This window comes from Astatotilapia calliptera, chromosome 11, assembly GCF_964374335.1.
Source record: "Astatotilapia calliptera chromosome 11, fAstCal68.1, whole genome shotgun sequence".
Classification (NCBI taxonomy): Eukaryota; Metazoa; Chordata; class Actinopteri; order Cichliformes; family Cichlidae; genus Astatotilapia; species Astatotilapia calliptera.
Window position 1 is genome coordinate 9,520,471 of NC_137432.1, and position 14,485 is coordinate 9,534,955.

A 14,485-nucleotide genomic window follows, 5' to 3' on the forward strand; every position below is an offset into this window, starting at 1 on the left:
CAGCAATAATGTTATGATTGACCCAATCCATTCCCACAGTGTGTTTTGATTGGCTTTGGTACAAGAATCCCGTGTCTTGAGTTGAGATGGAGTGCAGGCTTGGCAGTAAGTGGGGAAATATTGCAGTACATACATCTTGATAAAATATGAAATTTCATCATAGCCTCATCTCTGACTCTCTGATGAGCTATACTTGGCTCCTCATAAACACAGCTTTTTAGTAGTGTAAGTGTGAAAGTGTAAGTGTGAAAGAGCAGATGAAAGGTCTTACAGGACCGTGTCACTGTAGACTCTGTGTGAAGACACTACTCATAAACACTGCACCCTGGTGGCAGTGTAGTGCGAGAGGCTAACACTGACACCCAGCTGCTGTCAAGTTCTTCTTCTCCACTAGAAAGCAACCCCCTTCATTTACACCCTTGAGCTTCGGTGCCAGATCAGATATGCAAGGACTATATTTCGAACATTTGTTTTGACTCTTTGCCCTGACACTGCGGTCTCCTTTTCTGGTGCCTGTAGTTTGGATGTTGACTTTCTGGCCTCGGGCTCCTCAGACTCCTGCCCAGTAAGCAGGCCGTCAGTTAGATATGATTGTGATTCCACTGTTTGGAGTAGAAGTCTTAATTTCTAATTTGTCACAGTCTAAGGAACTCAAGAGCTGTGCACACACCTTGGGGTTGTGTGCATACATCAGATGAGCACATGCTCAGTTTCCCATGTAGAACAGCTTGACCTTGCATTTTAATATAGATTTGCAGTACCCACTATCTTAATAAGAGTTTAAGTGAGGACAGATGAGAGCAATAACTTATTGATGCACTTACCTTGTCAGTGTCGTCATGACAACACTGACCCAATTCAGTAGCAAGAAAGGTAGCCCAATTTCTCATAATATGATATGTGGAAGTATATTTTAATATGACATTTGCTAATAAGACACCAATGATTTTGACCTTCCCCTTTATCGGTGTAACTCTTTTGGTTTTTAAAAGCACACTAAGTCTTCCTCACAGGGCCCACTGTGTTTTCTGTTTCTAAATATGATCTGTTGATTTCTTACTTTTGACTGCAGTCAAAACAGCAGGACCTTAATTGCTACTTTGTCTTGTTTTGTTGGTTTTATTTAGAGGAACTTTGCTGGAAAGTGAAGAAGGGAAATGTTATGTTTACAGTATTTTCACATGGACCTTTTTTTGAAAGAAATCTGCTTGATGATTGATTAATTTTCCTTTTTCTCATTCAGTGCTTTCATTGCTTCCTTTGCTTTTTCTGTTTCTCTAGACCCATTTAAAAGACGAACAACTAACAGTCTTGCCAACGAACAAAGAAGATGCAAAAAAGACCTTGGGAGGACTTTTAAAATGGCTGAGGCTAGATAGAAGCAGAGCTGCTTTGAACGGAGAAATGATCCATGTTTACCTGCATCCATGTGGCTCCAGGGCACCTTTTAATGATGCCTCATTTTGTCCTCTTGCATAACTTTTGGCCCACTCTGAAAAAGGTGCTCCATTTTGATTTACAACTTAGTCTGTCAATGTTCCTATGCCTCTGACCTCTCTGCTGCCATGCGGTTAGACCAATGAGGCTCCGAGAGCCTTTCGTTACGAGTCTGTGAGGTCTCCTCCCCACTCTATGGAGGCTGAGCCCAGCCATCCGGCTGATGGGGAGCGCTCTGGAAGGCAAGCGCAGCAGCATGTGACATCTGAATCTTCATTGGGCTCTTGTCCACCTCAGCAACCCCAGCAGCCTTCTAATCCTCGTCCTGTACACAGAGCCTTGGGCCGCCTACAAAACCGCCAACCCAAGCGCACTGACCTGCTTCGGTTACAGCAGCAGCAAGCAGTAGCATGGCAGCGTTCAGATACCCCAGGTCCCTCAGGAGGCAGCTTCTTCTCTACAAGCTCCTCGTCAACCTTATCCCTCCCCTCTACATCCTCCACCCAGGGTGAGCATGCTCACGGCGTTCCAACTCACTCCAGTCAACAGGGCCTAGAAGGGGTTAGCTCACCTAGGAAAGGGGAGAAGAAACCACAAAAACCAGGGAAATATGTGTGCACTTACTGTGGCCGTCCATGTGCCAAGCCAAGCGTTCTTCAGAAACACATACGATCGCATACAGGAGAAAGACCCTACCCATGTGCGCCCTGTGGGTTTTCCTTTAAGACCAAGAGCAACTTATACAAACACCGCAAGTCCCATGCCCATCGTATTAAAGCGGGTCTGGCGTCCAGTCGAGATGAGCCCAGTTTGAGTGGTGCAGAAGGCAGTGGCGCTGGAGAAGACCCTGAGGAACACACAGAGGGAGAAAGCACTGAGTCTGAGGACGAGACAGGCCAGCACAGAAAATCCTCTAAAGAGATGCTGGGGCAGCATAGGAAAGGAGGTAAGGAGCGCCTGAGAAGCTCAGAGGAGAGCCAGAGGCCTGAAGACTCCCACGCTGTCAAGCAAAGACTTGCACTGAGGCTTAGTGAGAGAAAACGTGGGCCCATGGCTTCTCCAGATGACCCACCCTCTTCCCTCTCCACATCATCTTCTTCTATTGGGCCTGGCAGTAAAGGCAGCACAGAGTCGGGCTACTTCTCCGGATCAGGCAGTACTGACATATGCCAAGTTAGCCCTCCTAGTTCCAGTGCCAAAACCTACGCAGAAATTATTTTAGGGAAATATGGAAGGCTGGGAGGGCAGCAGCGGAGTCCCCACCAGCAGCAGCCTCATCCCTCACATTCCTCACCCTCAGGAACCGAGGAGAAGAACATCTCCTTCGCCGTACCCAAAACCCAAGTAATAGAACACATTACCAAGCTCATCACTATCAATGAAGCAGTAGTAGACACGAGTGAGATTGACAGCGTTAAGCCTCGACGCTCCTCCCTGTCACGGAAGAGCAGCATGGAGTCACCCAAATTTACTGCCCCCAAAGACCCCTATGCCTTTGATCCCAAAGGAGAAGCCGCAGGCCCCAGTGGTTTGAGGCACATCCATAATCCTGACGCTGATCCACCGGGTACGCAGGACCAGTCAGCAGTGCCTCTGCTTAGAAGCCACTCAATGCCAATATCAACCAGCCAAGGAGAGCCCTTTGCCTCTGGCACCATGTCACCCAGAGGTTACCGCCTCTGCCAATCTTTTGATGAGCAGCAAGCAGTGGTCGCAGAGATGAGGATCGGCCATGCGCAGCGTATGCTCAAGCGCCAGCCTGCCATAGAGGTTCCCCTGGGAGCCGAGTCAATGTTGGAGGAGCCCAGTCCCACCACATCCTCCTCCTCCTCAACAAGAGGCACCGAACTACCCAGACAGCCACAGCAACAACAACAACAGCAAAAGAGTCCCGCCGTGTTTGAATGTGGAACATGTGGGGCCCGCTTTCAAGAGAGTGAAGTCTTCGAGGCCCACAGAAGCATCTGCCCAGGGCAGGAGCAAGAGAGCAGGGATGCAAGCAAAGCGTGCAGTGTAGATCGCCCGCTGATGATGCACCATAAGTTTCGAGCGTTAGCCATGGCTGTGAGGAAGCGGAGGAAAGAGGAGAGTCTGGAGGAGGATCCTCCCAGTCCTGGATCTGTAGCTGTGTCTGGCAGCTCTGGAGGCCTCATTCCAGTACCACGCAGACCAGAGCAGAAGCAGGCCCTCTCAGGTTTGTCTCTCATACATACAAAATATGTTTTTTTTAGCTAAAATCATTATGTTAAGTTGCATAATCGATACAGCTATTCTCTTGAAGACCTTTTCTATGCCATTTTAGCATCTGAGACATGCAGATTATCATATACCTAAAAGTTAAAGCAGTGAATATCTAAAACTACATCACTGTCTTAACATAGTTAAACAGAAAGCGGGAAAAACTACTACCATGTAACCCGTAGCACTGTACAGTAGATGGGAATAGAATCCACAAAATGCTAAGTTGCATCACTCAAAAGCACAATACTGATGCCCTATAATGGGAGCTAATTTTTCTACTGTTTGTGTCTAGGTGTTTCCTTACAGACTGAACCAAACCAACAGCAGCAGCAGGACAGGAAGGGTGTGTCTGTCATCCAACACACTAGCTCTTTTGAGAAGCAAGAGAGTATATCTATGGAAAGTCAAGATCCAGACCTCAGAGAGAGTCAGCAAACACAACCTGAGCCAAAACCATCACCCTCTACATCTCGCCTCATCCGTCAGCCAAATATTCAAGTGCCGGAGATACTTGTTACTGTGGAGCCCGATGCTGAAATGCCACCTGTGTCACCCCCGCTGACAGCATCCTCATCAAAGGTAAATGTACCTTTTTGAATTATGTTTTTTTTTCTTGCTTGTTTACAGTCTTCATACAATGCATTTGTCCAAGTTAGCATCATTACCATTGACTTAAATACTAAATTTATAAAAAAATGTATCTGTCCTAGGAGGCAGAGAGAGTAGAGGAGTTCCACTGGCCTCAACGAAGTCAGACATTGGCCCAGCTCCCTGCAGAGAAGCTGCCACCAAAGAAGAAAAGACTCAGGCTGGCAGAAGCTGCCCAGTCCTCTGGAGAGTCCAGCTTTGAGTCTATGTCTTTGCCTCGCAGCCCCAGTCAAGAAAGCAACATTTCAAACTTTTCTGTTTCTTTTGAGGATGTAGCACAATCAGAGCAAGCTGCCCGAGCTCCCAGTAGCCAAAGTTCCCAGATGTTGATGGTGCCATCTGCTTCTCACCAACACCACCAAAGCCACAAGGAGATGAGGCGCTCAGCCTCAGAGCAGGCCCCAGCTAGTCCACAACAAACGGAGCAGATCCCAGAGATCAGAAGTAAGTCCTTTGACTATGGATCCCTGTCTCCTCAGCAGTCTGCATCCTCCTGGAAGGAAAGGAGAAAGTGTCTTCTAGTGAAGCATGCTCCATTAGGGGAACCAGAACAGGAAGTAGGAGGCAGAACTAGTCAGCTGCCCAGAGCAGAGAGTCCGCAACCTGGTCCTTCCTACTCTAATCTTTCTCCTCTGTACTCCACTGGAGTAAGCTCCCAGTTTAGCCTCGATGCCACTGGAAAGGCTTTGCAGCTGTTACAGCCACAAATTTCTTTATCCTCTCAGGAGGTGCTTCCTTTGCACCCCAGAGGGCATCAAGCATTTCCCCCAGGGTCTTTGTCCCAGCTCCTCCCGGTCACCACAGCCATATCGGAAGTACTATCCACCCAAATCATTCAAAGAGCATTTCTACAGTCACACACAGAATCCCCGCCTGTACAGATACATCCAGTACAAATCCACATGGCTGAAAGGTTGGGAATACCCCTCCATCAGCTTCCTCCCCCTTTTCCTCGCCATTTTTCTTCCAGGAATACATCGAGCCAGGCCATGTACTTGCCCGTTCCTCCAAGATTTACCACACACATTTCTTCTCCTCAAACTACAGAAAGCAGACCCCCCATTTCTTCTGTGTCTTCTTCACTGACTCAGGAGTCCCTTGTGACAATCTCCTACCACCACCCGAGGCCGGTCATCGCCACATGCCTGGCACAGCTTGCACCAGTAGTGTCTCTCGTGGTGCCAGTACGCCTCCAGACTCATATACCCACATATGCCAGTGCAATGTATACCACACTTTCCCAGATTCTGGTTTCCACCCGCTCACAGGAACCAGTTTCTTGCACGGCTATGGTCATCATGGGCCAGGTGGAACGGGAGACACTGCAAAGGAGCTACTTGAAAGTCCCCTCTCCAGATGTCAAGAGCCTTCTTCCTCTGTCTCTGTCATCAGAGCTGGCCTCAGGATCTGGAGATGGATACGGTCCACTAGGGGCAGGAGGAAGTAAGCGCATGCTGTCCCCTGCAGCCAGTCTTGAGCTCAGCACAGAAGCCCAGCGTCACCAGAAAAGAGTTAAAGAGGAGGAAGAGGAGGAGGAAGAGGAGGAGGGCCACCATAAGGAAGAAGAGGAGGAGGGCCGTGTGGAACCAAAGGTAGTACAGGAAGAAGAAAGGAAGGCAACTGGGAAAAAGCTGGAAAAGGAAAAGAAGAAATCAGATACATTAGAAGTAACGAGTGTGGATGTGCATGGGCAGCCAGAAGACCAGCCAAGGAAAAATGACAGGGAAGAAAAGGTGGAAGAGAAGGAAACAACTGAGAAGATCACCCAAAAAAAGGAAGCTGTGTCAGCTGTGGAGGTGGGCGCAAGCGCATCTTCGTTCCCCAGCCTCCACACTTCAACCTCAGTCAACTGGTGCTACCAGAAGTATGTTAAACCCAACCCATCTGCCCAGAGGGACCCCCGCACTTCAGTTTATTCAACCTGGAGCGTCAGCGCTCACAACCCCAACTTGCCAGGCATCAGCACAAAGGTCGCCCTGTCTCTGCTCTGCTCTAAACAGAAGCACACTTCTGAGATTTATACCATGGCTACGGCCCCTACTCCAGCCGAAGTCAAAGTGGCCCCTGAAAACAGCAGGACGCCGCATGTGTCAGAGGTAAACATAAACACAATAAACATACATTTCCACTTAAATGTTGACCATGTTTAATTTGCTTACATCAGAACATTTCACGGTCTGTTTTTCTCTTGAATACTTCTACATCTTAGAAGTCAAAGCTCTGCGGTCTTCATCTCTTTAGGTTGCTAGCATAGTAGCATACTAGCATAGTAGCATACTATGCTAGTATTTTCTAACATGGTCACCAATTGTGCCATTAGAAAAACATAATGATAAACAACTGGAATTATACTGAATCTTGCTTTAACAGCACTTAACATTTTATTATAAGTTGTTTTGAATTTTTTTCCCATGTGTGTCTTGAGTGTAGGTACATGCCACCCCACCCAGCACCCTCACTGAAGTAAAGGAACAGCAGCAGCCTGAAAAGAAGGAAGAAAATAAAGAGATGCGAGAAGTGGAGAGACCATCCACCTCCAAGCAGAGCGAGCCTTCTCGGGTTTGCATCTTTGAAGGAGGGTAAGAATTGTTTAATTCTATAGTTTCAAAATATGGCAGCTCCTCATTACACTTCTTCATAAACCAATGCCCGCTGACTGCAAAACAGCCTATGGAGAGCTGACAAGAGTGCATGGAGAAAATACAATAACAGATGGGAGGCCACGAGTCCAGAGGGACTTCATTTGTACCTGTAGCCAAGCTTTTTCCTCTCACTGCTGGCACGAATGTCTGTGTTTTAGAGGTGTTAATTTGGAGAGCTAGCAGCGTCTGTGTGTGTATGTGTGGGTTTGTGTGTGTGAGAGGGCGGAAAAGGTTGTCTCCAACTTTGTGAGGCTCTCATTAATATTTTTATGGCTATAAAAAGTCACACGGAGGCACAGTATGAAGCAGTCTGCAAGCAGTCAGAGTCACAGTCGAGGCTGTCATATTTGTCTACAGACCAGATCAGGATAACACATAAATGCTTTCCACAAATGTCTGAGTGATTTTTCCTCCAGCACCAAGTGCTTTATTCCCGAGGTTTGAGTATTCCGAGCTAAAGTTTCCACATTAAATGTATCTGATTAAATCTTTATTTTATGATTTCCTCCTGTTTGTCCACTAAGCCTTTCATGGTTTGACTCGTTCCTTACACTCCTATTCAGCTTTCAGGTCCCCCCAGTCAGCTGATGACCGTCCCTCGGTCTAGATTTAAACTCAGAGGAGTCTGGGAATTTTCTGTGTTTGCCCCCAAACTGTGCAGTCAAATCTGCTCCCTCCACTGAGATTTTGAAAGCTAGACTTAAAACTTGTTTTTACGTAATGTCATTCGAGTCTGCCTACTTGCTCACTGTGTCTCCCGTGCCTTTTTTGACTGTGACTGCATGTTTAGCACCCACTATATCTCATATCTATGTACTTCTTATCTATTCCCTTGTTGTTTTCTGTACAGCACTTTGAAAAACGTGGGTTTTTTTAAAATTTGAATTGAGTGGAAAAGAATAAAAGGAAGGTATACAATGTTGCCTTACGTGGATAATTTCCTATGATACTGGTATTCTTTTTGGTTTGGTTTGGTTTTGGTAAATTTTCTATTTTTGAGTTTTTCTCTTCCAGAGTGTTAACACTTGGCACACCCTGCATTTCCTGCTTAGGTGCATGAATGTCAGGTGTAAAGAAGCTGTCCGTGTAACAGTAGATAAGGCACTGAACTTCAGGAAGTGCACTTTCATCCACAAAAAAACCCCAGAGGTGTTGCCCATTTCTCTCTGGCAGCTCTTCCAGTTTCACTTACCTGCACATTATTTTGTTTTCATTCCCTCCAAAACCTCCTCTGTGTCCTTCCTGTCTCTCATCCCTGCTCCTTGATGTTCTCCTGCGTTTCCACCATGCATGCAAATGGTCACAGCTACTCAATCTTGAAGAGAACAGAATGCTTTTCATCCCGACTCATTATCCCTGTCTCCCTTTTGTCAAGACTTTGAAATCATAGCTGTGTGCCACTCATTTCATTCTAGAAAGCAGTCTTTTATGAATATGTATCATGCAGCTTTGTTTATGTTCCAGTGGCTTGCCAGATTTTATCTGCTTCCAGGCTTCTCTGGAGTTTAATAGTACCACACTGTCATCTCAATAATCGATTTCAGGAAATGGGCAACAATAAATGCTTTTTACTAGTCATGGTGAAAGTCTGGGGAAGTTTATGTGGGCAGCAGCTGAACTGATTCAGTGAAAAACATGATTGTTTTCTCTGGTGCAAATGGTTAACCATGCATGTTTTGTTACACCCTGTAACACTTTACCCGTGCCACTCAGACAGACTGAGGACAAAAATATTAGTTTATTCTGTTTCTTTCTGTTCAAATGAGGATTAAATATGTTTTAATCATCTTTAGTAGCTCCTTTTGGTTAGAAGCATTATTCTTCCCAGCATCCAACAAGGCTCTCATAAAGCTAAAACATGATTTTTGACTGAATGTACCGAGAGATATGCTGCTGATTTAATGCTAGATAACTGAAGTGAAGTTCTCATACTTTACTTTTTTTTCTTTTCGGATATGTGGGTGGATATTTTTAGCAGTAGCAAGAAATACACGGCAGGTAAACAGTAGCCAGCTCCTGAATGAACACAACACATTCTCACTGTTGAGGCTATTTTACAGTTGTGTAACAATTTGTTATGATTTGCCGTTACTGGTTCTGTTATACAACGGGGAACATTCACAGCCTGGTGTCTCGTAGATGTCGTGACATCCTGTAATTAGACACAGTCGGCACAGATTGGATATTTACAATTCAGAATGATTTGTGAGTTTCCCCATGAGTAGTGGATTTTTCATAGAGGACAATTCATTCAGATATAAGACCTCTGTGCCACGCCGTGTCTACAAATAGCCTTTTGGTAAACATGAAGTTTGTGCATAAACAATGTTTTTTATAGAGTAGACCTAAATGTGTTGCTTGATTTTTATATGTAGTATCTATTTTAGGTTGGTGGCCATAGCCAGGCTTCCCTTCCCTCTCTTTAGCCGCTGATGTTGTTGGCAGGGCCACCCGTTCAGAGCAGAATAGCTGCTATTCTTTGCACCAGGGTGTAGTGGAGGGACTCAGTGCTGAAGGGGTTTTGGTGGGGCTTCCCCAACCTGCACCATAAAGAAAGCCTTGTTTCTCAGTTTTGTGTGTGTGTGTGTTTGTGCATGTATCTGTGCTGCAATCACTAACTTCCACAGTTATCTTTGTTATTATCACTGAATTTGCTCGCAGTGCAATGTGAAAGAAGAAAGAATGATGACTGCACTCTGCAGTAATCCTCCAAGTATCTTTGAGTGCATATTTTGGGCTTTGGGGTTTGCAGCTTTCATTATCACCTTCTGGGCTCCTAGCAGCTGTTTTCAGGGTTTAACTGAAAACTAGCTGGCGAACATAATGCTCTGTCTCTCAGATAAATCAAGAAATATGTGTATGTGTGTCTGGCTGTCTTATCTCATCCTATCTCGTCAAACATTCATCAGATCCACTTTAAACTTGGCAGGTGCGCTGCCGAGGACACGAGTAAGTGCAGTGCCAAATTTGAGGTTATCTGGATGAGCGGGTCTCATATTTTATCTGCGGTTTTCTATTACCTTTGTTTTCCTCAGGTTGGCCGTTCTGCTCTGTGCTGAATGGGTTGTCATTGTGAATACATTCGTTGCCCTGTTGCAATCTCAAGGCCCATACCGCAAAGCTAAAACATCACAACTAAGTGCCAAATCGACTTTAAAAGGTTAAAAAAATACACAGTCTGAAGTTTTTATGTTTTTTAAGTGTTAATGAACAACGATCAAAGCTGAATTATATTGACATAAAAATAAAAAAAGCTTTTTAAAATCACGCAGGAAGGAAAAACACACAAACTGAACGCTGAGCAGAAGGTTTGAAGATGGCTATTTCTTGCTGTGAGGCCACAGTCGTACTCCGGGTACTCCCACACCTCAACGACATGCAGTTAGTGGGGTTAGGTTAACTGCTGATTCTAATCTAACCCTTCTCATTCTAATATTTTTGCTAATAATTGTTTTCTGTTATGCTTTCACACCCTGCTTAGCGGACCTTTGTATATATTGTAGAAATGCCTGAACATTTGGACACAGTTTCAGAAAAAATGGCTCTCATCACTGATTACTTAGTCCCCAGTTGTTATGTAATGGCAAATAGTAAATGAATTGGTTCTTATATAGCGCTTTATGCAATATGCCTCATTCACTCATTCATTTCTTCCATGCTTAAGTGTTTTCTGTCTGTCAGAGTGTGACTGTCGAAGCAAACATCTAAACAAGTCGACTTCCTGTTTGATTATTTTGCATCTGCCTCGGTTGGTTCTGGTCTCAAGTTCACTTTATGAGTATTTATTAGCAGTAACACACACACACTCATTCAGTGAATGTATGCTTATAGTGGTGCTGTTTTCAGTACAGAAATAACCGGTCTTGTCGCTTTCACATCAAGCGACACATTCAGGGACTGCACCAGTTTAGAAGATAAAGAGGAAAATGTTTTTTCGAGATGAGACAGAGACATAAAATCAGAAAGAGGGGGTATTACTGGACTTAAATGTTATGTTGCCCTGCATCTGCTCACCATAACCGTGATAAATTTGCAAATGGGGTAATGTGAATGTTGTGCTTACAGCTTGTTCCGGTTTTCCTCAAGTGACCTAAAATCTAATAAATGCAGCCTTAAAGTTGCTGTCTCTGATCTCTTACCTGTCTGTTTCTCATAGGTATAAGTCCAATGAGGAGTATGTTTACGTGAGAGGTCGCGGCAGGGGAAAGTACATATGCGGAGAGTGCGGCATCCGCTGCAAGAAGCCAAGCATGCTGAAAAAGCACATCAAAACGCACACCGATGTCCGTCCATACATTTGCAAACACTGCAACTTTGCCTTCAAAACCAAAGGTGAATGGAAAATTTGGGTTCTGTTTATTAAAACGTGATGAGCTCTTTGGTCCTAAATGTAAAAATGCTGTTTTTGCCCAGTGATCACATTATTGGCTGTGCTGCTAAAATGATCATCTCATTTGTCTTAAACTCTCTTTCTTTTTCTCTTCCTAGGAAACCTTACAAAACACATGAAGTCAAAGGCTCATGGGAAAAAATGCCAGGCAATGGGTGTATCTGAGTCATCATTGGATGAGCCGGAGAGCGAGGAAACAGGTACTTCAGGTGTTGGATGAATCTCACATACTTGCCTTCCCCCTGTGGAGAAATCTTGGTACACAGCTGGATGAACTCCTGCCTGTGAAGAATAGTAGCTGTTCAGCACTGACAGCTTATGCAACACGATGTTCTATTCTCCTCCCTCTGGCCTTGCATAAGAAATTTGAAAAAGTATAAGATAAATAAATGAAGAATACAGAACATGCCACAGCGTCCTGATGTTGTTGCAACAGTCTGGCTGCTGTAACCTGTCCTTAAGGATGAGTTCTTGGTATATAACGAAACAAAGCTGAGCCCTTTTGCCACAGCTGACACCTCCCCGTCAAAGCTGGAAAAAAAGCCTCAAAGCCTTCACGATCTCCTCCCTAACCTTCCTCTGCAACCCCTCCTCTCTCTCGCTGTCTCTTTCTTGCCAACAGACTACACTCATCACAGCCAAGGATGCGCCATTTAAACTGTCTTTCCATTCACAAGGCTGCTGAGATAGTTTGTGAATAGAGGCATGGCGCTTTTCAATTAAATTCCTTTTCATTCTCAGTCTATTTATAAAGTGCGTTTGAAGGGTGCCGGGTTTGGTTTGTCCTTTGCTTTGACTGTCCTCACGCTTTGTGCTTGTTCCTGTAAATCGCTGTTTTGTGACTTTTGTGTGAGGATTTATTGCACGACTTTGCGCATCCAGTAAATGAGATTTTAGGGCCCATGGTGTTGGCATGAATAGATATCTAAAGTCTGCGTGTTTTTCTGTGTCTGCACAAACAGCAGGGAGTGAAGAGCGTGTGTGCGGCTCGGAGGAACAGGAGGAGCATCAGTTTTCTGACGTGGAGGAGTCGGATGACGACGAAGACAACGACGACGACGATGACGAAGAAGAGGAAGAGGAGTCCACGTCCCACGAGAACCCACCGTCCTCTGTATCGTCTGACACCCACCCATCAACAGGGGGGCGTTCAAGCTCCAGCAGGCACTCGAAGCAAGGCACTCCTGACCCCGAGCCTCCGGGTCCCATTCCCTGCACCAGTCAGGAGCCCTCCCCACGTGGAGTTTGGCCCGGCAGAAGAGCTGCCTCGCCGGGGAGCAGGAGAGCAGTGTTCTCCCGGCGAGGCTGGAAAGCATCTCCAAGAGCCTTCTCCCCAAGCAGTGAGAGCTGTTCCCCCAGCCGCAGCCTCTCCCCCCGCCTGGAGTATTCGTCACCCATCCAGAGCCTCTCTCCGAGGACAGAGCTCCCCTCACCCAGCCGACATGTCTCACCTTCCCCCGAACGAGGACCTTCTCCCATCAGACCCCTTTCTCCTCTCCTTCCCCTTTCACCCAGCTGCTACCGATCGTCACAGGTTCCAACGCCTCCCTCGCCCCTGGGGATGCAGCACAGAACCCCTGGGTACTTACCGTGGGAGAACCCTGGTACATCAGGTAGTCACATGAGAGTGGTAAGTCTATTTTCTAATTAGTTCATAGACGAGTCACAGATATGTGGCTGCACTTTTAACCAGAGAAACATTAAGCAATCCATATGTCTTCTCTACACTGTCTCTCAAAAAGCTCTCAGGACTTTGTGTACTAGAGCAGGCTCATGAGCTAGCAATAACATAGTCTTTGCTCCACCTACAGGAGAAAAGCAGAACAGCAGGAGAAGGGCCAACATGGTCAGACACCAGCTTGTTTCCACCTGCTTTTCGCATTTCCACTTGTGAGGGTTATCCTGGCCTCCAGACAACAGACAACATCTTCAGCCATCTTCCCATGCACTCCCAGCAAGCCAAGGTCCCTTATTCGATGATCCCAATAGGAGGGATCCAAATTGTACAGGCAAGACCAAGGTCCCACGCTACTACCCCGACGTCCCCAACATCACCCCCAATGGAGGGGCCATCACTGGCCAGGTTTGAAACATACTGGGGCGGGACCCCCAGGACTCAAGGGCTTAGGACTCCTGGAGACCACTGGTCAGAGCACCAGACAGCAGGAACCAGCCAGTCAGGGCAGCAAGGTCTTAGCACAGCACTAACATTTTCCAAACCAGAGTTGGAGGCCACAGACTCAAAGCAATATGGCAGCTCGCACAGCTCCGTCCACACCCACGGGTCCTCTACTGAGACCACTGAGCACTGCGCCAGTGACGACCGTTCAAGAGCACCCCCTAGTCTAACACCCCCGGTAGCCTCGAGTGTCATCGGACAACAGCCAGAGAGGGAGGAACGAACATCTGGTAGTGATATGGTGGCGGGAGGAGCTAAAGGAGACTCCGCCACAAGAGACCAGAGAACTTGACAGCGTCTACACTTCGATGCATCGTGTATCCCATTTTGCTTTATTGTTTGCTACACTAGTCTGTTTTGTTTGTTTGTTTGTTTTTTTGTAATTGCTTTGGGTTTTATATACATTTTCAATACTATTGTTCATTTAAATGTTTGTTTTGGCAATATTCAGGTTTGTTATAAAGATGCACTTTTTTCTTTATGAAAACAATGTTTGTGCATATATATATATATGTGTGTATATGTATATGTATATATACATATATATATGGTAATAATGTAAATACAACCCTGTTTCCAAAGGAAGCTGGTACACTTTGACACTTTGTAAAATGTACGGTAAAATAAAAACAGAATACAGTGATTTGCAAATGATTTAAATCTCACATTAAACTGAAAATTGGTGACAATATAACAAATGTTGAAAGTAGAAACATTAATTTTTTGAATTGTATATGCACATTTTTAAGTTGAAGTCATGTTAAGCACCATCTTTAAAGAACTTCGGGACAGCAGCACAACCCTTTAAAACACCAAGTGTTGTGGAAAGGAGGGCACCGCGTTCTATAACTCTGAGAGCACCTTTTTTTCTTAGTTTTGCTTTAAACACAATTTTAATACTCAGAACATTTTGGGATCATTTTGCTATATTTATTTCTACATTTCTTA

General features: G+C 45.5%; 1 protein-coding gene across 1 annotated transcript in view; it reads left to right on the forward strand.

The window, feature by feature from the left end:
• Positions 1-14,191, forward strand: part of hivep3b (HIVEP zinc finger 3b) — a 37,127-nt gene extending 22,936 nt beyond the window's left edge. The window contains exons 2-9 of the mRNA XM_026184113.2: positions 1,282-3,631; positions 3,971-4,257; positions 4,389-6,422; positions 6,757-6,905; positions 11,125-11,300; positions 11,457-11,558; positions 12,321-12,988; positions 13,170-14,191. Coding sequence (XP_026039898.1) covers positions 1,633-3,631; positions 3,971-4,257; positions 4,389-6,422; positions 6,757-6,905; positions 11,125-11,300; positions 11,457-11,558; positions 12,321-12,988; positions 13,170-13,829 — 6,075 coding nt within the window. The 5' untranslated portion in view covers positions 1,282-1,632 and the 3' untranslated portion in view covers positions 13,830-14,191. The remainder of the gene's footprint in view (positions 1-1,281; positions 3,632-3,970; positions 4,258-4,388; positions 6,423-6,756; positions 6,906-11,124; positions 11,301-11,456; positions 11,559-12,320; positions 12,989-13,169) is intronic.
• The last annotated feature ends 294 nt before the right edge of the window (positions 14,192-14,485 follow it).